The 21,459-nt window shown below is 46.0% G+C and overlaps 1 protein-coding gene across 4 annotated transcripts in view; it reads right to left on the bottom strand.

The window, feature by feature from the left end:
- The window catches only part of SULF2 (sulfatase 2), a 143,028-nt gene that overhangs the window by 88,345 nt on the left and 33,224 nt on the right, over nucleotides 1-21,459 (bottom strand). For all 4 annotated transcript variants that reach the window (XM_068524425.1, XM_068524426.1, XM_068524424.1 and 1 more), the window contains exon 3: nucleotides 8,386-8,625. In XM_068524425.1, the coding sequence (XP_068380526.1) occupies nucleotides 8,386-8,625 (240 nt within the window). The remainder of the gene's footprint in view (nucleotides 1-8,385; nucleotides 8,626-21,459) is intronic.

Genomic DNA, 21,459 nt, shown 5'->3' with positions numbered 1-21,459 from the left:
CTCGCCTGTATCTTTTTGGTTTAGGGAGCAAAGAATTCAGTCTCTTGTCAAAACCACTTGGGAACTGGGGTTTCTGTCAATTGGATCTGAAGGTTATCTACCAGCCACGAGCATTACCAAGAAATACCCTCTCCTTGCTTAAGCAGAACTACGTACCACCTCCTCAGAACTGAGGGGTGCAGAGCCAGAGAATTGCTGAATGGAAAGAGATGCATGTTTTCAGCTTTGCCAGAAACTGCCAAATTGCTCTTCAAAGTAGAGGTGCTAATGCGCATTCCCACTGCTGGTCTTCCTGTTTTCTCACGTCCTCACCATCATTTGGGGTGACAGGACCTCTGAATACTTGCTGTGGTGATGGGCGAGAGGTGAGAGTGCACTGTTGGCTGAATCTGCGTTTCACTAATTACCGGAGAGGTTGAGCACGTGCTGCTACCTTTTGATCCGTGGGTATAACTTATTTTCATCACATGACGCTACATCTTGTGACATTCATCTGAACGCTGGTGCGGTGCTGTGTCTATCATTGCTAATGTTTCTTAAGTGCTTACTAGGTATCACTGTTCTAACATATTTAATCCTCAGAAAACCCTACGAGCTAAGTAACATTATTATTCCTAGGTGAAGTAACCAAGGCACGGAAGTTAAATAACTTGTTCAAATTCACTCAGCTAGTAAGTGGTGGAGCCCAGATTTGAACCCAGTCAGAGTTCTTGCTCTCAACTGCTTTGCAAAGACCTGGAAGCATCTCATTTCCACGGATGATATAACTTTAACTCGTGGGTATATAAGGGAGCACAGTCAGGGCAGCTGAAATGTGCTAAAAGATGGCTAAGCACATTTTGTAAAAACTTAGGATACAATTTATCCTTTCAAGGGTATTTATATTTGAGATCTGAGTCCCTGAAGTGAGAGGAAGCCAACACACAGAAATACCCATGAACAAATTGATATTTATCCTGCTTAAACTTAGCACCTCTCACTTCACCCTCTGTCAATCTCTACTGCAAACACAGGGAAGCACAGAGCAAGATGATGGCAAAATGAAATGGCAAATCTTATGAAAGATGCAAGGTTTTGTGAAATAAAAGTGATGCGGGAGGACAGCTTAAAGTATGTGCAAATCCACTGACAAACAATAATCTGGTCTATGAGATAACTGAAGAAGAGACCACTGAAAATGATGATGAGGGAATCAGCACTTCACAGGGAAGATTCAGATGTCAAAGGATTAAGAGAGGCCCTTGGGAAAACTGATCAAATCCTCAAACACGTTTGCAAAAATGACCCTTTACGATTTTGCTGTGAAAACTGAAGGTGAAGTAAAGGATATCATATTGTGCTATCACTTAAATTTGTTGAACAAGTTATCCCCCCCCACTGCCTTTAACTGACACTTCATCAATTCATTTGATTAAAGAATCAATCCATTTGGCACAATTATAACCTAACCTTTGTTAAACACTATTAGAATATAACACAGAATAAAGTTATTTTCAAAACTGTGTAGTTTCACTTTTTCAAGATAAAATACCTAATTAAATACATTAAAAGCACTATTTACATGAACTGTTGGTCCACATAAGGAACAGTTTTCTGGTTCCAGTTTTCCACAGTTCCAGCTAACCTCCTGTATTCAAAAGGGTATCACATACACAAACGGGCTAAGAACCATTATTGAGGTTGTGACTTTAATCTTCCCTCACTATCCATTTCTTCTTCTCCCATAGTAATAGAATTTTTAGCTGGGCAAATGGCCACCCAGAATAAAGACTACATTCCCTAGTTTCCTCTGCAATCATGTGTGCTCATGTGACTTGTTTCTCATCAGTGGGAAATAAGGAGAAATAGAAAGCAGTTGAGTCTCTGACCAATTTAAGAGCACCTAAACATATAAAGCAAATATTAATAGACCCAAAGGGAGAAATAGCAATAGAATAATAGTAGGGGACTTTATTACCCCACTTTCATCAATGGATAGATCATCCAGACAGAAAATCAATAAGGAAACATAGGTCTTAAACTATATGTTGATCAGATAGATTTAGCACAAATGTACAGAACATTCCATCCAAAAGCAACAGAATATACATTCTTTACAAGTGCACATGAAATATTCTCCAGGATAGATCATATGTTAGGCCACAAAACAAGTCTTAATAAATTTAAGAAAACTGAAATCATATCAAGCATCTTTTCCAACTACAATGGTATGAAACTAGAAATCAATTACAAGAAGAAAACTGGAAAATTCACAGATACGTGGAGATTAACAACATGCTACTGGATAACCAATTGGTCAAAGAAATCAAAAGAGAAAAAAAAAACTTGAGGCAAATGAAAATGGAAATACAACACACCAAAACATATGGGATGCAGCAAAAGAAGTTCTAAGAGGGAAGTTCCTTGTGACAAATGCCTACATCAAGAAACAAGAAAAATCTCAAATAAATAACCTAATATTACACTTCAAGGAACCAGAAAAAGAACAAAGCCCAAAGTTAGTGGAAGGAAAAAAATAATAGAGATCAGAGCAGAAATAAATGAAATGCAGAGACTAAAAAGACAATGGAAAAGATCAATGAAACTACAAACTGGTTCTTTGAAAAGATAAACAAAACTGATAAACCTTTAGCCAGACTCAACCAGGAAAAAAAGGGAAAGGACTCAAATAAAATCAGAAATAAAAAGGGAGACGTTACAACTGATACCACAGAAATACAAAGGATCATAAGAGACTACTACGAACAATTATATGCCAGTAAATTTGACAAGCTAGAGAAATGGATAAATTCCTAAAAACATACAACCTACCAACACTGACTGATGAAGAAAGAGAAAATATGAACAGACCAATTACTAGAAAGACTGAATCAATAATCAAAAACTTCCCCAAATATAAATGTCCAGTACTAGACAGTTTTACAGGTGAATTCTATCAAAAATTCAAAGAAGAATTAATATCAATCCTTCTCAAACTCTTCCAAAAAATAGAACAGGAGGGAATACCTCCATACTCATCTTATGAGGTCAGCGTTACCCTGATACCAAAACCAGCCAAGGACACCACAAGTAAAGAAAATTATGGGCCAATATCTCTGATGAACACAGAATGCAAAAATCTTCAACAAAATATTGGCAAACTGAATTCAACAATACAGTAAAAGGATCATATACCATCTTCAGATGGGATTTATTCTAGGAATGCAAGGATGGTTCACCATCCCCCAATCAATCAATGTATACAGCACATTAAAAAAATGAAAGATAAAAATCATCTCAACAGATGCAGAAAAAGCATTTGACAAAATTCAACATCCATTTATGAGGAAAACTCTCAAAAAAGTGACTGTAGAGGGAACATGCCTCAACATAATAAAGGCCATACATGACAAGCCCATAGCTAACATCATATTCAAGTGATAAGCTGAAAACTTTTCCTCTAAATCAGGAACAAGACAAGGGTGCCCACTCTCAACACTTTTATTTGACATAGTATTGGAAGTCCTAGCCAGAGCAATTAGGCAAGAAAAAGAAAGAAAAAGCATCCAAATCATAAAGGAAGAAGTAAAACTGTAGCTATTTGCAGGTGACATGACATTATACATAGAAAACCCTAAAGACTCCACCAAAAAACTGTTAGAACTAATAAATTAATTCAGTAAAGCTGCAGGATACAAAATCAATACACAAAAATCTGTTGTGTTTTTATACACTAAGAACAAACTATCAGGAAGATAAATTAAGAAAACAGTCCCATGTACAACTGCATCAAAAAGAATAAAATATCTGGAATAAACTTAACCAAGGTAGTGAAAGACTTGTACACTGAAAACTATAAGACATTAATTAATGAAACAAATAGAAGAAGACACACATACACTTGATCTTAGCCAAAAGGCCGAGAAGTGATTAGGAAGACACAAATAAATGGAAAGGTATTCCATGTTCATGGACTGGAAGAATTAATACTGTTAAAATGCCCATACTATCTAAAGCAATCTACAGATTCAGTGCAATCCCTATTAAATTTCCAATGACATTTTTCACAGAAACAGGAAAAACAATCCTAAAATTTGTATGGAACCACAAAAGACCTCAGAGAGCCAAAGCAATCTTGAGAAAGAAGAACAAAGCTGGAGGCATCATGCTCCCTGATTTCAAACTGTATTACAAAGCAGTAGTAATCAAAACAGTATGGTGTTGGCATAAAAACAGACATAGATCAATGAAACAGAATAGAGAGCCCAGAAATAAACCCACACATATATGGTCAATTAATTTATGACAGAGGAGCTAAGAATGTATGATGGGGAAAGGACAGTCTCTTTAATAAATGGAACTGGGAAAACTGGGCAGCCACATGTGAAAGAATTAAACTGAACCACTATCTTACACCATAGACAAAGGTTAACTCAAAACAGATTAAAGACTTGAACATAAGACCTGAAATCATCATTTGACATGGATCTTGGCAATGATTTTTTCTGGATTTGATACCAAAAACAAAGGCAATAAAAGCAAAAGGAAATAAATGGGATGACTAAAAAGCTTCTGCACAGTAAAGGAACATTGTGCACAACAAAACGAAAAGAAAACCTACCGAATGAGAGAAAATACTTGCAGCTCATACATCTGATAAGGAATTAATTTCCAAAATATACAAAAAACTGATGCAACTCAAGAGAAAAAACCAAAGGATACAATTAAAAAAATGGGCAACAGATCTGCATAGGCATTTTTCCAAAGAAGATATACAGATGGTCAACAGGTACATCAAAAGATGCTTCACATCATTAATCATCAGGGAGATGCAAATCAAAACCACAATGAGATACCACCTCACACCTGTTAGAATGCCTATTATCAAAAAGGCAAAGAATAACAACGTTGGCAAAGATTTAGAGAAAAGGAAACCTTTGTTCACTGTTGGTGGGAAGGTAAGTTGGTACAGCCATTATGGAAAACAGTACGGAGGTTCCTCAAAGATTAAAAATAAAACTACCATATGATCCCGCAATTCTACCTCTTGAGTATCTATCTGAAGAAAATGAAAACACTAACTTGAAAAGATATCGGCACCCCCATGTTAACTGCAGCATTATTTACAATAGCCAAGATACGGAAACAACCTAAGTGTCCTCAATGGATGCAAGGAAAAAGAAAATGTGGTATACACACACTGGAATACTATTCAGCCATGAAAAAGAAGGAAATCTTGCCATGTGCAACAACATGGATGGACCTTGACGGTATCATGCTAAATGAAATAAGTCAGCCAGAGGAAGACAATTACCATATGATATCACTTATATATGGAATCTAAAACAAAGTCGAGCTCATAGATACACAGCACAGATTGGTGGTTGCCAGAGGTGGGAGGTAGTGGGTGGGTGAAATGAGTGAAGAGGTTCAAAAGGTACAAACTTCCAGTTATGAAATAAATAAGTCATGGGGCTATAATGTACAGCCTAGTGACTAGAGTTAATAATATTATGCTGTATATTTGAAAGTTGCTAAGAGAGTAGATCTTAAAAATTCTCATCACACACACACAGACCTTTGTAACTATGTATGATGACAGATGTTAACTAGACTTATTGTGGTTATCCTTCTGCAATATATACAAATATTGACTCATCATGTCGTACATCTGAAACTACTATAATGTTATATGCCAATTATGCCTCAGAAAAAAAGAAAAAAGAAAAGAAAATGGTTGAGTCTCTGATCAATTCATGGGCAGGTCCATCAAAGCAGCACAGACTTTTAGTTGAGAGAGTACTAAATGACTGCTGTCTTGGGTCTCTCACACACAGCCAAAAAACTTAAATCCAATTCAATCAGTTGCCCTAGACACTTATGAGAATGCAGGGTTGAATGTGTCCAAATACCTGGTAAGAACAGTTGACCACTGTTCCCTGGGGAGCTAAAAAGTTATTATTCTAATATGAGTCTAATTATTCTAATGTGAGTCATACAAATCAAGTTAATCTAAAAGGGATTTTGAATTCATTATAGTTTTCGGTTATTTTTCTCAATCAACCTACAATGACCAGCATAACTGGTCATGTTTTCACTTTAAGCAGTGGCTTAATATAAAACTCAAATTTCCATTGACAGATGAATGGATAAAGAAGATGTGGTATGTGTGTATACACACACACACACACACACACACACACACACACAATGGAATATTACTCAGCCATAAAAAAGAATGAAATAAAACTCAAATCTGAGCTTCCTAACTACCAGGGCAAAAAGGGAAAGTATACAGGGTACACAGCTCTTGTTCTTTAATGACAAGAGCACATAAGTTCATCACAGTAAACAGACATTTTCAGGGTCCTGAGTTCTCAAAGTCAGGTTAGAACAGAGTTCCTTGTAGAGAGGGCCATTCTAAACATAACAAATAAAATTCTCAGGACAGTTTTACAACAAACATATATGTTTTATGTATGGCAATTTATACTTGGCATTACACTCCCAGTCTTCATTGAGGGTATAATAGTTAAGCATAGTTGGATGAAAGCAGTTCTTTGGGGAAAGTGCTTTTTGGTGATTTGTTTAAATTCAAGGACAAAGTTTGCAGAAATCAATTTTGAAGAAATGTTAAATCCTGAGAGATGGCTCCTTCCCTGTGCCAGCTACATGATTCTGAAACACCAGGCTTTGGCCCCTATCGTGAGCCTCTAAGATATTGCAGTATGTATGTTTCCTTTCAATTTGATGGATGTAACAACATCCATACTCCCTTTGAAGTCCTACGGTCTTGGTTTCCATTTTGATTATGCCACAAGCACCTGGTTTTATGACTATGAGCAAGTCTCTTTTCTGGGCTGCAGTTGCCCTAGCTGTCAAATGTGGGGGGTTGATGAGTACACTTTTAGGGTCCTTACTGTTCCTTTGGCATCCAAAGCTAAAGGTTTCTACACAGACCTTTCAGCTAGAGGTTCTAAAAGTGGGTCTCACAGCCCTCAGAGACATGTTTTCTTTGTGGGTCCACATTGTATATTAAAAAAACAAAACAAAACAAAACAAACTGGGTTTTGCCAATATTTTTTAAAATCAGCAGATTTTGGCCAAAAATTCATATTAGAAATATTTGAAGGTTGGCAACCCTGAGCATGAATGGCTATGATTACCTGGACCTGAGTGGCAGATGCCCCTTTCAGTAGGTGCCCTGGTCTGTCCTGCTTCCTCCATCTATATCCAGGTCTCTGCAACCAGATGGGTGGTGGCCTGGGGTAAACTCTGACCCATGTGGTTTTCTGCAGAGATCCTGGAACCAACAGGGTTATGTGTATAGGACTGAGGCCTTCCTAGTTCTCTCAGCAGGACCCGCTCGTTAGGTGATTCTGGCAGTGGAAACAGTCTGCAAGACGACACACCTCACCGGCTTGCTCCCCATCCCGATGTGCTCACGCCAGCCACACCGTGTACGTGAGGGGCAGCTGCCCAGCTTCCAGGACGGCTTCAGTGCCGTGAACCCAGCTGAGGGAGGTATCTGTCCTTCTCTCATGTCACTCCTACCCAAAGAAGCCCCTTGTCACTTGAACACAACTTCCCAGGGTTACAACATTCAAGCCACAGTATCTAATTTCACAACTGCCTTGGCTCCTTACCCAAGGTGAGGAGTGTTTGTTTATTTTTCTAAATTAAAGCAAATTTAATTGAGTTTGGAGGATTTTGCAATGGTGCTGCAGATAAGTGACTGTAATTGTGCCTTTGCCTCAGGCAACCAGTCTGGCAGGTGAGTCTTCAGAACGCACCAAAGTACCTCCTGCAGGATAAAGAGACAGGACACCTCGCTCGCTCTCCACCCAGGATGCAACCAACACTGCGGGCACCAACTGCAGGAGGGATGCAGCACCTTGGGCAGTGTAGACGATCAAGTGTAGACAAACAGTCCCTTGCCATCTGTAGAGTGGCCACAGTCCCCACATAACACTCCTCTCCATCCCCCACCCCAATGTTCTTCTGGAAGCTTATTCCATGCTGATGGCCTCAAGTTAACGAAGTAGTCCCCCAACGGCTTAAATAGCACAATTCACAGAGAACTCACACTCCTGCCCGAGTACTTCATGGCCTCTCTGTAGTATATTTCATATTTTAAATGGACTCACTTTTTTTTTTTTTTTAACTCAAATTCCTTTGGAAAGGTCACTTTCTATCACTCCTGTAGGCAAATAAATCTGTATTTTTCGAACACATCTAGAAGTCAGTGCACAACTTTTAAATTAAAGTTGTTCACGCACTACAGGGACCCCTCGCAGTACAGGGACTACAGTGGGAAAGACAGTGGTCCGAGGCAGGACACCGGGTACGACGTCGGAGGTTCCCAGCCCACTCACGTGCCCGCCCGTGGCAGCCTGGCTCCCTCACCTGTGCGGTAGCCCGTGCTGTTGAGGTACACGGCAAAGGTGCGGCTCTCGTGCTGTGCCTGCCAGGAGGGCGAGGAGCAATTCTCATTGTTGGTGTAGGTGTTGTGGTTGTGGACATACTTCCCGGTGAGGATGGAGGAGCGCGAGGGGCAGCACATGGGCGTGGTCACGAAGGCATTGACGAAGTGCGCCCCGCCCTGCTCCATGATGCGCCGCGTCTTGTTCATCACCTGCATGGAACCTGCAACCAGAGCGGAGGTGAGATGTGGGCCAGCAGATTTCCAACGAGTGTGCCCCAGTCGGGCACCAAACAATTAGAGACGGGTGCTGAGTGGTCCTCAACAGGGCAGTACCCCCATCCCGGGGGAGGGGAGTGTATGTTGGAAATCTCCAGGGACAGATTGGGGGGCACCCCTGGCATTTCTGGGCAGCGGCCAGCAATGCACTACTGGATGGTCCTGCGCAATGAGGAAGTATCCTGGGTCCCCAGTTCCACTAGACATTCATGGGGGCGGGTAGGTAAAAACCTGTTTATAAGTTATCTGAGCCTAGTAAAGAACTCTTGTCTTGCATATAAACAGAACATCTTTTTTTGCAGGGTATTAATATATGCTGACTTTTTTTTGGGAAAGCAACCACTATGTAAACAGAGAGAAGATTATACTTTGTTTCATTTGGAACTTCCCCAAGAATTGTTCCCTCTTAATGAAATCCGATCACGTCAACCTGGTAAACCCTCCCCCCCTCCCCCCTTCCCCCTTCCCCCTTCTCTCTGAATACTTCTCAGCTGACGTGCTCTGCATCAGTGGTAACCCACCGTCGCCGCCTTTGTCCACATGGTCCTTCCAGCGTGGAACCCACTTCCCATCTCCCCCCTCCCCCCCCCCCCCCAAATCTGACCCATCAGTATAGTCGCACCTCTTCTCATTGCTCTCTCGGATCACTCTGGCTTCTGATTCCCTTGAGCTCTTATCACGCATGTATTATTAGGACTTAATGATAAACCACTAGGTATGGTGATTTCACTCATGCCTATTCTTGTTTCTCAGTGAAGCTGTGAGCAGAGCAAGGTATAGGAAGGAAAGGAATTTGTGTGGAAACCCTACTGTGCGCTGGTGCCTGCACAATGTCTGCTCCACTGAGGGCTCCAGGAGCTCAAAGACTGTGTGCCTTGCTCAGTGCCGAATCCTCAACGCCCCTATGGTGTGTGACACACAGTAGGCACTCAGTAAACGTGTGAAGGATGGATGTGAAATCGTATACCATGGCTGGTACCCAGACACTTAGTAGGTTTAACAGAAATATTCAGTGGAAATCCTTCTTCTTTTCCTTCTAAGGCCATCCTCCATTTTTTTCTTTTCCTTGCAGTTCTCAGGGTCTATAGTGGGTTGAATGATGGCCCACCCTCCAAAGATAAGCCCCTGTCCCAAGTCCTGGCACCTGTGAATAAGGACCTACTTTGGCCAAGGGTCTTCGCAGAGGTACTAAAGGATCCTGAGGTGAGATCATTCTGGATTACCTGGGTGGGCCCTAAATCCAATGACACGTGTCCTTCCAAGAGACAGAAGGAAGAAGACACACAGACACAGAGGGGAAGGCCACGTGAAGATGGAGGCAGAGATTGGACGGATGCTGCCACAAGCCAAGGAACTCCTTGGCCTCCAGAAGCTGGGTGAACTGAGAAGGATTCACCCCTGAGCCTTTGGAGGAATCAGAGCCCTGCCAACACCTTAATTTCAGACTTCTGTCTCCACAACTGCGAGGGAGCAAATTTCTGTTGTTTTAAGCCACCTGGTTTATGGCAATTTGTTAGGACAGCAGCAGGAAACCAATCCAGGGTCCACCAGGCATTTGAAGTTCTTGCCAGGGAGCCGCTGATCCCAATCAGCAACGAGGTCACCCCCTAGTGACCCGAAAACAACAAATCAGACCCACCTTGGCACTCTGTCCCTAAAGGCTCAGAGTGAAGTGGAGATTTACATGATTCTTTTATCCCATCTTTCCACCAAACAGGGAAGGGAACAGTTAGAGCTTCCCTGAGGCAGACATAGATCATATTTCTTCACTGCTTCAAACCACCTGGCAGCTTCCCATCACACTCAGAAGAAAAGCCCAATTCCTTACTGTGGCCTAAGACTCTTCCAGACCGGCCCTGCCTGCCAACCCACCTCCCGTGTTTCTTTGACCTCATCTCTTCCCTCCCCCTTGCTCACTTGGCTACACTGGCTTCTTCTTTGTTTCTCAAGGGCTCCAAGCTCATCCCTGCCCCAGGATCTTTGCACTTGCTCTTGCCTCTGCCTGGGACTCTTTCTCTGAGACTTCACTTTGCTGGCTTGTCCCATTATTCAGATCTCAACTTAGAGGTCACCTCCTCAACAAGGCCTGGCCGACCTCCCCATCAGAAGGAGCCCCCTGTGTACTTGCTATCACACCAATGTATGTTTCTTCTTAGCATTTCTGTCCTTCTGAAACGGTCTTCTTTACAAGTTCACTTGTTCATGATCTGCCTCTGCTTCTGGACTGAGAGTTCTGGGTGATCCAGGGCCCCGTCCACTCTACCCCCAGGAACACATAGATGATGCTCTGTAACGTCTCACTGAACGACCGAAGGAAACAGAGCAAAGCCTGCCTTTTCGAGCCCAGTGCTGAGGCAGTTTTATAAGGGACGCCCACCTGGAGCCAGCTGTGTTCCCTGAGGCTCTTGGCCGAGGTCAGCCCAGTGGATAGAGGAAAGAATCGGCTTTTTGTCTCAACAGGAATCGTCAGGCCTGCAACTACATGAACATCTGTTGTCAAGGTCACATGCCCTCCCGAGAAGTCCCCAAGGGTCCCATCTGTAACTGGTGGCAATTATAGGGTTTCTACCAGGTGTGAAGTCTCCCTCTGGAGGGGATGGAGGAGGTGAGCTTTCCAAGGCCTCCCTCCACCAGCTGGTGCGAACTCGCCAGAACCTGCAGGGGGAGCGGGCCATGGCCTCAGGGTCCAGCAGAGCCCCGGGCCCCACTGGCGTTGGGGTGCCTCCTTCCAGCCTCCTTCAGGTTATCCATCAAATGTCACAGATCTGATTCCACATATATGTGGAATCTAGAAAAATGGTACAGATGAACCTATTTGCAGGGCAGAAATAGACATGCAGATGTAGAGAATGGACGGGTGGACACAGAGGGGGAAGGGGAGGCTGGATGAATTGGGAGGTTAGGATTTACATATATATGCTGCCATGTGTAAAACAGATAGCTAGCGGGAACCTGCTGCATCGCCCAGGGAGCTCAGCTCGGCGCTCTGTGATGATGTAGATGGGTGGGATGGGGGTGGGGTGGGAGGGAGGTCCAAGAGGGAGGGGATATATGAACACGTAGAGCTGATTCCCTTTGTTGTACGGCAGAAACTAACACAACATTGTAAAGCAATTATACTCCAGTGAAAAAAAAATGTCACATATCTGAGAGGCCTTCCCTGGCCTCACACTGAAACTGCCGCCCCTCCTTCCAGCACCCCTACGCCCCCTCCCTGCTTCACTTGCTCCCCAGCACTTACTGCCCTCGGACGGTTCTCTCATTTGCATGTTGCCCACTGCTCCCACCGGACAGCTCCACGGGGGCAGGGATCTAGGCCTACTTTGTTCACTGTTGTCCTCCCAAGCCCAGAACAGTGCCTGGCACATAGTGACTGCTCAAGAAATATCTGCTAAATTAACAACAACAAATTATCTCACTCTTTGCATTTCCATATAATTCAGGAGCCCAAGCTGGTTTGTGTCCAAGATATGCATGCGTGTGTGTGCGTCTGTGTCGTGTGCAGTGGATTTAAAAAATTTCACTTTAAATAGCACCAAACAGATGATGTGCTCTCTACTGTGCCACACTCCCCACCCCTCCCTATAGTCTTACACCAACTTTGCCCATTCACATTACCTGCCTGGTCCCTGAAGGCCCTGGTTTGGCAACTCTTAATATAACTTAGCTGTTGAGACAGCTCCGACTTGTCCCTGGGGTAGAGGGCAGTGTTCCATGTCAGTAACAATCATTATCATTAATGTGGTGACTGTCACTGGCTGAATGTGTGCTGTATGCACTGTGCTGGGCACACGATGTGCATCGCGTTACTTAATCCTCCCAACAAACCATTTAACAGAAGAGGGAACTGAGCACAGGGAGTTAAATGACTGGTCACAGCCACAGAGCTGGGGAAGTGGGATGTGAGGACTCCAGCCCAAGCTTGTCTGACAGCAGAGGTGGGTGCCGGGTGTCACGTTCAGGAAACGTCCAGTTTATAGCACGCAGGAGGTGGTGATAATGAACCCAGGAAGGGCGCAGAGGTCCCCACACACTTGGTCAACTCTCGGCTTCAATGAGGCTCACAATCATCCCCTGGACTGTCTATCAGGTCCCCTCGTCATCCCAGAGGTGACTTTAGCTGGCACACCAGCAGTGAGACTGGCACAGGGTCACATCGCCAAATGCCAGGGACCCCAGTGGTGGGAAAGTGATTCCCGTTCACTCCTTCTGATCAACTCCAGGAGAAAGTCTCGGGTGGGTGCGGTCACGTGGTCACGTCCTTAACACCCTCACACCTCCTATTTCAACAGGAAGAGCCCCGGCCACCCGGCTGGAGCTCTGGGCGGGCAGCTGTGTTAGCTTATACTGGATTGCCTGGTTTACTTTCCTGTGACTTAGGGCAAGTGATGCTAGCTTCTCTCATTTAGGGCAGTGGAATCCTGTTCTTAAAAAACAATCACGTCTGTTTAAAAAAAGTAAATAGTAGTACAGGTGGCAAGGCGGAAAGGTGAGGGGATGGCTGGCATTTGGCACAATCTGCAACTGTCTACCCGGCGATGTTGCTGGCTAAGAGACACCTCGGGTATACCCTGAGCTCCTCCCCTCTCCTCCAGTTACACAGGCGATGATCTTGGCTACTCCTTGGTCCCATCTTTCTGTTCCCACATCCAATCCATCAGCAAAGCCTGGCGTTCTTTCTTCAAAGAACATCCAGACTCAGAGTCCTGTCGCCTCCTCGCCGGGCAGCAGTCATCCTCTTTCCTCTGAATTAGGTCAGCTGCTTCCTGCCTGGACTCCGGCCGTTTATTCCCCGAGGAGCAGCCAGAAAGCCTCCTCTCCTCAGCGCTCTCCGTGGCTGCCACTCGCTTGGAGAGCGGAGTCCCCGTGGTTGTCCGCAGGCCCTGTGGGATCCGGGCCCCCTTCCGCACCCCGTCTCCGCAGCCACGGCGGCCTCGTCTCTCCTCACACTTGCCAGGCTCACTCCTGCCTCAGAGCCTTTGCCCGTGCTGTTCCTCCTGCTGGGAACGCCTTTCCCCAGCACATGCAGGGTCTGTGCCCTCACCCCCTTCTTGTCTCTACTCAAAAGGTCTCTTCTTGGGGGGAAGGGGGATATATGGGTAGGGGATTGAGAGGTACAAACTATTAGGTATAAAATAAACTACAAGGATATATTGTACAACACGGGGAAATATAGCCCACATTTTATAATTACTGTAAATGGAGTATAACCTTTAAAAATTGCGAATCACTACCTAGTATGCCTGTAACTTAATACGGTACAGCAACTATACTTCAGTTAAAAGAATAAAAGTTCTCTTCTTAGTGAGGCCTGCCCTGCCCACCACATCCACAATTTTACTCCCCTGCCCTTGATATTTCACATCCTCTTCCTTGTTTTACGTTTTAAGCTCTGCACGTGTTGCTCTAACACGTTATACACTTTGGCACATTTACATATTTATCTTGCTGGTCACCCCCCTGCAGCCCTAGATGTCACAGCCATGAGAGCTAGGGCCACTGACCACACCTCACAGCCCTGAAGCCTAGAACAGTGCCCGGCACATAGTAGGTGTTCAATAAATATTTCTCGAAAGCATGAATCTAGGGCGCTCCAGGCAGAATCAAGCCCTTGCCTGCTGTTCACAGACTGAAGAGAAAGAAGGAAGCAGCTGGTAGTGAGGACTTGGCCCTGCTCGGGCTCCAGAGACTGCAGAAAGGACAAAGCTGGCGGTCCACCCGACCTGTCAGACCCTTCTGGAAGGCAGGGGGGCCGCCACCTGGTGAATAATTCACCTGCAGTCAGCAGCCTCGAATGCTGCGTTGGCCAAAGGCAAATTGCCAGAGGAACCGTTTCTTTCTTTTAATGGGCTCCAAACCAGGGCCTCAAAGCCCTTGCACCGCCCTCCTCCTCATTTCAAGGCAAATGAGTGATGGCCCACTCTTTCCAGCAGGTCCCCGCACCTGTCTGCTCGGGGCGCTCACCCCGGCCCAAATAAGCCGGCTGAAGGGGAGCTGTGTCAATCCACTATTAAAGCACAATTTAACGGTGCCCTGAAATGACAGCCACACCTGTGCGTAAGCAGCACGACATGTTAAGCCTCCCCTTGGGGACCGTAACCTGTTTTATTAAAGCTGCCACAGTGACGAGGCTCGATAAATCCACATCTGGAACAGGAAAACATATGATCTAATCTCCTTGCCCAGCACAGCCCTAATGCAGATGGGCAGCTCTGAGGGGAGGGAAGGGCCTGGAAGACCAGGCCACACAGAAATAAAAAGGCCAGCCAACCAAAACTTCTGCCGTCCAACACAAGCCTGGGGACATGCAGCCAAAAACAGACCCGGCTTCTTTCAGTGATCAAACCTTCCGCCCTCGCTGGGCCAGGGTGAGGTCACCCTGACACCTTCCTCGGTGACTCTAATAGACTGGGGAGGCCTCACCGCCACCCTGATGATGGGGACTTAAATTCTGGTGCCCAAACCACTCACCCGCCAGAAACACGGTGCTTCCTCCGCATACTCATTTGCCCGTCCCCTTTCTGATTGCTTTTGCGGGGGGCTCTCAGTGTACCACCTGGGCTACTATTTATTTGATTTGATATTTTTCTCTAATGTGACTTTAAAAAAATAAACTTTCATCTCAACCCAAGTAACTATGTGAAATTCTGGATTTGCTGTGCTACTTAGATTTTTTTTGGGGGGATGCATATCGAAAGAAGTTTGTAAGTAGTAAAATCAATGTTTGTCGACCTGTCACACAAGATGATTTCATGCACGACCTGTGTCCTAAAAAGGCATTTTGGGAGATCCTGATTTAATGTGCTCTTCTAAAGGTTTGGGTCAGGGCAACTACTATCTCTGGGGACTTAGCAGGTGCTGGGGGCTCTCAAGATCCAAAATATGACCCAATTTTGGCCATTCCTGGGACTTAGGTGGCTCACATCTACTTTCTGTCCTAGAGCTCTGTGTCAACTAGGAGAAGACGCACCCTACATGCCACCCCCCCCAAGACAAAGTCCTGCGGCCACCAACTTGGGTGGCATTACATAGGAGGCACTGGTTTTGATGGATAGCTAAAGAGACGATATTTTCTGATGTTTGTTTTCTTAAAGTTATAGGTAAATAATTAGAGTCTGTGATGTCCGACCCTCCTTGGGAAGTAGTGGGAGATGGGACACGATTAGCAAACCCAGGGCCTTGACTTAAATCTATGTTTAACCATCGCTTTTTCTTACCTAGACTATTGCAGAATTTTAATTGAGAAAAGTATATGCAAAGCCTTTAGTTCAATGCTTGGCATACAGAAAGGACTCAAAACATGTTAGCTTTTAAAAATTTAAATTACAGTAGCTCCCAACTATATATGGTGTAACACAGAGTTCACAAATCAAGTGCCTCCGGACAGACTCTTGTCTGCGTGTGTTGGATTTAGGTCTGCTCAGAAGTGTTTAAAAATCTGAATTAATTGCTAACTTTTACTTGGGAGATTTCACATCAATCCCGATTTCAGGCTTTGCATGAAAATACACAGACCTGGGCCTGATGGGCCCACAGGTGGGTGGATCTGAGTAGCAAAGGCTGGCTTTAGAAGGGCTCCCCTCCGGTTCTGCATGGCCCCCATCAGGCCCACTTCCCTCATCTGCGGTACCAGCCTGGCCCTGCAGGCACTGGGTTTGCAACCCGTAGCTGATTCTATTCCAGCTGAACTGACCAGCTAAGTAAACTCGCACAGTAACACTGTGGCCTGGAGACCCACAGAGACCAGGCTTTAAGGGAGCGAAGAGGGGTTGTGGGTTTGGGTAAAGGCTGGTACACAGCCTTGACCAGGACAGGCAGGGGGTGGGGGCCGTGAGCACGGTGGGGAAGCACATGTGCCCTATACCACCTCATGGTGCCCATCATTTAACCACACAGCCCCTGCTGGGGGTGCTGCCCCTTCGGGGTACCCTTGCTCCTGATCTCTGGTGTGGCTGAGACCCCAGGTTGCCCACCAATAACTATTTCCACTTCTTCCTTATTAACAGGCCCTGATTTTAATCTTCAACACACCCAGCTAGGAAACTGCATTTCCCAGACTCTCTTGTAGCTACACGTGGGAGTGGTCTTTCCTTTAACCTTCCAGATCCACTGTCTGCCTCGTTCTCCAGCCCAGGGAGCTGACCTGGATGGGCTGTACCCACAAGTGGCTTTATACTCTGGCTTTGGACTAGGTTTGGCCAATGGGGGACCCTGGCAGGACATCAGCAAAAGGAAGAACTGAAGTTCGGGTATGGATTCCTCCATCTTGCTCCCCGTGGTGTCAACAGAGGGTGACAGCTCCTACTGAATGGCCCTGTGTCATGAGTTTCCAGTAATCATTTGCTGCCCTCACCCTCTTGGTCTTGGAGTGGGGATGACCCCACTGTTACTAACTAGCCTTGAGTGCTGCACTATCACTGGTGATTTCCCCACACTTGCTCATACCTTAGCAAAAAAGTTAAACCCTCCTTGAATAACTCAAGTTTGAATGGGTCTTGTATTTCCTGCTGAGATTGTGTGGCTAATTAAATAAGTTCTGTCCGTGTTGTAGGTGATGTCTGGGATGCGGTTCTTAAAGGGAGCTGACTTAACTTGAAGGTCCATCCTTTTTGCCCTTCTGTTTCCTCCTCCTCCTTGCTGCCTGGAATGTGGCTGTGATAGCTGGAGCTCCAGCAGCTATTCTGAATGGTGAAGGTGACCTTAAAGATGGAAGCCACACAATAAGCATAGTAGAATACAAAAGTAGAGAAGGAGCTTGGGTCCCTCATAACCTTGAAGCCACCAGGCTGGCCCTGAACTGCCAACTTCCAGACGTTTTTATGTGAGTAAGAAGCAAAACTCTGTCTTGTTTAAGCCACTGTTATATTTTCTTTTACATGCAGCCAAACCTAATGCTGATACACTTAGCTTCCAGAATTTAAGTAATCTCCTAAGTGTTGCTGAATTAAAAAAAAAAAAAAATCTTGCAGGAATGTGCTTGGCAAGTTGAACACCAGGGTGGGTCCAAATGAGCCTCTCTTCTTCCTGAGATAACCTGCATCCACATGTTTTTCTAACTCCAGTGAGCAGCGGCAGGAATGTCAGGAGTTGGTATCTCAGAGAGGCTACATTGGAAGTTACCACCGATCTGGCGTCCGGAATCTGGGCACACTATCCTCGGCTTCCAGCCATTTGGCCCCTGCAGAGCACCCAAGCCTGCAATTTAGAATTGATTTCTGGATATCGGTCTGCAGCACAGGGTGTGGTTTCCTTGTGTTCACAGATGGAAAGAGGCAAACAAATGCCTGGCCAGAAGCCCTCCCAAGCCTCTCTCTCAAGAGCCAGCCTCTCCTACAAGACAGCCCTCCAGGCTGAAGGCCTGCCGTTTTCAGGATCACAGGCCCCTCTGAGAATCCAGTGAGGGTCTCTGACCCAGGAAAGCACAAACAGGCACACGATCTGCATATAATTCCCACCCTCTCCCACTCCAGGCCCATCCAGGCCTGGGCCTCCCGCCTGAGCTTCTGACTCTGAAGGCTGGCTGCCTTGGACAGCTCCTCTTGGCTTTTCATGGGCATCTGCAACTTACCAGGTCCAGAACTGAGCTCCAGACCATAGCTTTTCCCCATCTCTGTAAACAGAAAATCCCTCCTTGCAGTTGTTCAGACCAAAACCTTGGAGTTATTCTGGACTCTGCTCTCCCACTCCACATCAGATCCATGAGCACATCTTATCATCTCCACCCTCTGCCTCTGGGCAGAGTCTGACTACTTTTTCCACTCTGGTCTGAACCACCATCATCTTGTGCTTGGACCATTACAGTAGACCCCTCACTTCTCCTATTACATCTCTTCAGTCTATTCTCCATAAAATAGCCAAAGGGGTCACATTAACACGTAAGTCAGGTGATGTCAATGTCCTTGCTCGTGTCCATCTCATTTAGAAAGCCACAGTTCTCCCTCTGGTTCAAAGGCCCTGCATGATCCCCCGCCCCCCCCGCCCCCCCACCATTGCCTCTCAGACCTCACCTCTTCCCGTCTCTTTTGCTCACACTGCTCTGCCATTGTGGGCCATCTGCTGCTCTGGGAGCCTGCCGGGACTGCTTCTGCTTCAGGGCCTTTGCACCCACTGTTCCCTCTGCCTGGAAAGCTCTTCCTGGGGGAGTCTCCTTGACTCATTCCCTTACCTTCTTTGCCCAAATTTCCCTTTCTCAGTGAGGCCGCCCTACATAAAATCACAACTCTCCCTTTCCCCTCCCCTCCTTGCTGACTTCCCTTCCTTTCTTTTTTAATATATTTTTCAGAGCGATTGGGAAAATCCCTGTGTTTGGATGACGCTTGGAGACCGGCAGGGTCTCCTTAACCCTCAGACACAAGAGTTACTGCCAGGTGGTACCACATAAGCGTGGCCCCAACATTCAAAGCCCGTGACTCACACTCGAGAAAGTCCTTCCCTTTTCTAGTCTCCATCCTGCTGATTATGTCAAGGAGAAAGTCTCAGGGAGGGGCTGCTTCACCTTTAACGCCTCTCTCAAAACTGCCCATCACCTTTTATAACAAAGCCATCCAGGCCTCGGCCCCATGGGAGGCAGCATCTTGCTGAAAGGTGAAAGCACTGCTGTTCTCATTAGACTTGGTCTTGCAGTGACCTCCACTGGTATCCACTAGTGAAAAACTAGTGGATACTAGTGTTTCATATACAGTCATAATTAAAGCTTCCTGTTAAAATAATACTTAAGCTTCAAAAGGTAAGTCCAGTTCAAGTAATAGAACAGACGGTCCTGGGATGTCGCAAATATTCTCTTGCTCCAGGCAAGGACCACGTCCAACTCATCTTGGTGTCTCAGAGCCTGTTCCAGCCCTGGAGGCTCACCAAGGGTTTGCCTGGATTGAATTAAACTAGTAAACCTGGCAGAGTCCACCGGTTTCAAGGCCTATTTGAAGGACACGTGCAAACGAGACCTTGGCTTCTGTATTCTTCTCCCTCTTCTACCCTCCTGGTGAAGAGGGCGGCCAAGACCCTGCCGGTCTCCAAGGGTCATCCAAACACAGGGATTTTCCCAATCGCTCTGAAAAATATATTAATAATGGAGGCCACTTACTGACCAATATGCCTTGGAACCTGTTCCCCTGGGCACTGGACCCTTCCAGATGACAACTCAGGGAGGCATGTTAAATGCACCCCACCCCCCCTCACAATTAGGAAACAGAAAGAGCTCCTCTTCTGTGCTGTGTCCCACACCAGCTCTCTCATCCAGACCCTAATTAGGATGGACGGCTGTTCTCCGCCCCGGGACTGGAAGGGAGCCTGCAATCATCTTAGTCGAGAAGTCTCCAGCCCCAAGAACCGTCAGAACTGCCGCCTGGATGAGCAGAAAATAGCAGATGATAAATTTTTTAGGACTACCCTCTGTGCGCCAGTTGTTGCTGACTGTGAGATAATGTGCTGGCCTTTTGGGGAACATGCATTATTGATCTGGGTCTGTCTAGTGGTTTATAAAAATCCCACCCTCCCCCCACTACCACCTTGCCATCATCCTTCACCTCCTAAAAGAAGCACAGCCTCTTCCAAATGCTGTTGGAGGGGCCGGCTCCTTCGCAGGAGGGAAGACTTGTAGGCACCGATCTGTGCAAGTGAGTGCTGCGGGGCGGGAAAGTGCCAGATGCCACCGAACACGAGGGCTCCAAACCTACTGCACCCACTTCCCAGAATTTATCTTTCAGAAATCCTCGCTCACCTATGCAGAGATGCATGTATAAAGACGTTCTCAGCAACGGTATTGGTAATAGTGGAAACTACTAACAAACACACTCTCAATCTGGAAACAACTGAATAGCCATGCCAGGAGACTGGTTAAGTAGAGTAGTGGTTAAGACCACAGGCTCTGGGTTCAAATCTTATTTAGCCACGTTCTAGCTGTGGGACCTTGGACGAGTGACTTCATTTCTCTGGGCCTCAGTCTCTCCATCTAAAATGAAGAGGATGGATCTAGGTGTTGTAAGTTAGCCCTGGTTTTCTCTGCTTTCCTCTCCCACGTCCTCATCACACCCGGAGGCCCGTTCCTTATATTTGCATACGCTGCTGGCTTTATTCGAGAGTCACAGGTGCAAACTTACAATCAGATTCTGACATGAGGCTTAGTTATTAGATCACGTAGCTGCAGCAAAAATGCGGCGCTCCTAAGAGTGCGTGTTCAGTCATTCACCTTGGTTCCAGCCAAAAATCCAGGAGTCGCCACTGATGCTCCTCCTTTCCTCACCACCCACATCCCCCATCCAACCCGTTCATGCATGTCTTTCGGGTTCCACTGTTCCTGCCCTGGTCCAAGCTTCCATCCTCGCCTGCCCCGTTATGGTCCTGTCCTCCTAATGCCATTTAATTTCAACAAAAAAGCCAGAGGGGTCCTACTGGAACCTAAGTCAGGTCACAGCCCCTCCTTTGCTCAAGGCCCATCTTCACTCATGTCTGTTTCACTAAGAATAAAACTCAAAGCCCTCACCATGGCCACAAGGCCCCGCACGACCTGGCCTCATCTCTCTCCACTTATACCCTGGGTCCCTCCACCTGGCTCACAGGCATTCTTTCTGTCCCGACCCACCAAGCTCATTTCTAACTGTCTTTGCCTTTCCTGTTCTCTCCAGCTGGAGGGATCCTTCCCCAGTCCTCCCGCTCCCAGCACAGTGCGCTGCACAGAGTAGATGCTTAATCAGTATCTGTTGAATGCATGAATAAACGTCCGGGGGGGGTCCCAGGCAGAACTACGATGGAAACAGCTTGAGGGGCCCCATGAGGCAAGACCA

This window comes from Eschrichtius robustus, chromosome 16 (genome assembly GCF_028021215.1).
Source record: "Eschrichtius robustus isolate mEscRob2 chromosome 16, mEscRob2.pri, whole genome shotgun sequence".
NCBI lineage: Eukaryota > Metazoa > Chordata > Mammalia > Artiodactyla > Eschrichtiidae > Eschrichtius > Eschrichtius robustus.
The sequence above is the reverse complement of the archived record's forward strand: the minus strand, read 5'-3'. Positions and strand labels throughout refer to the sequence as shown.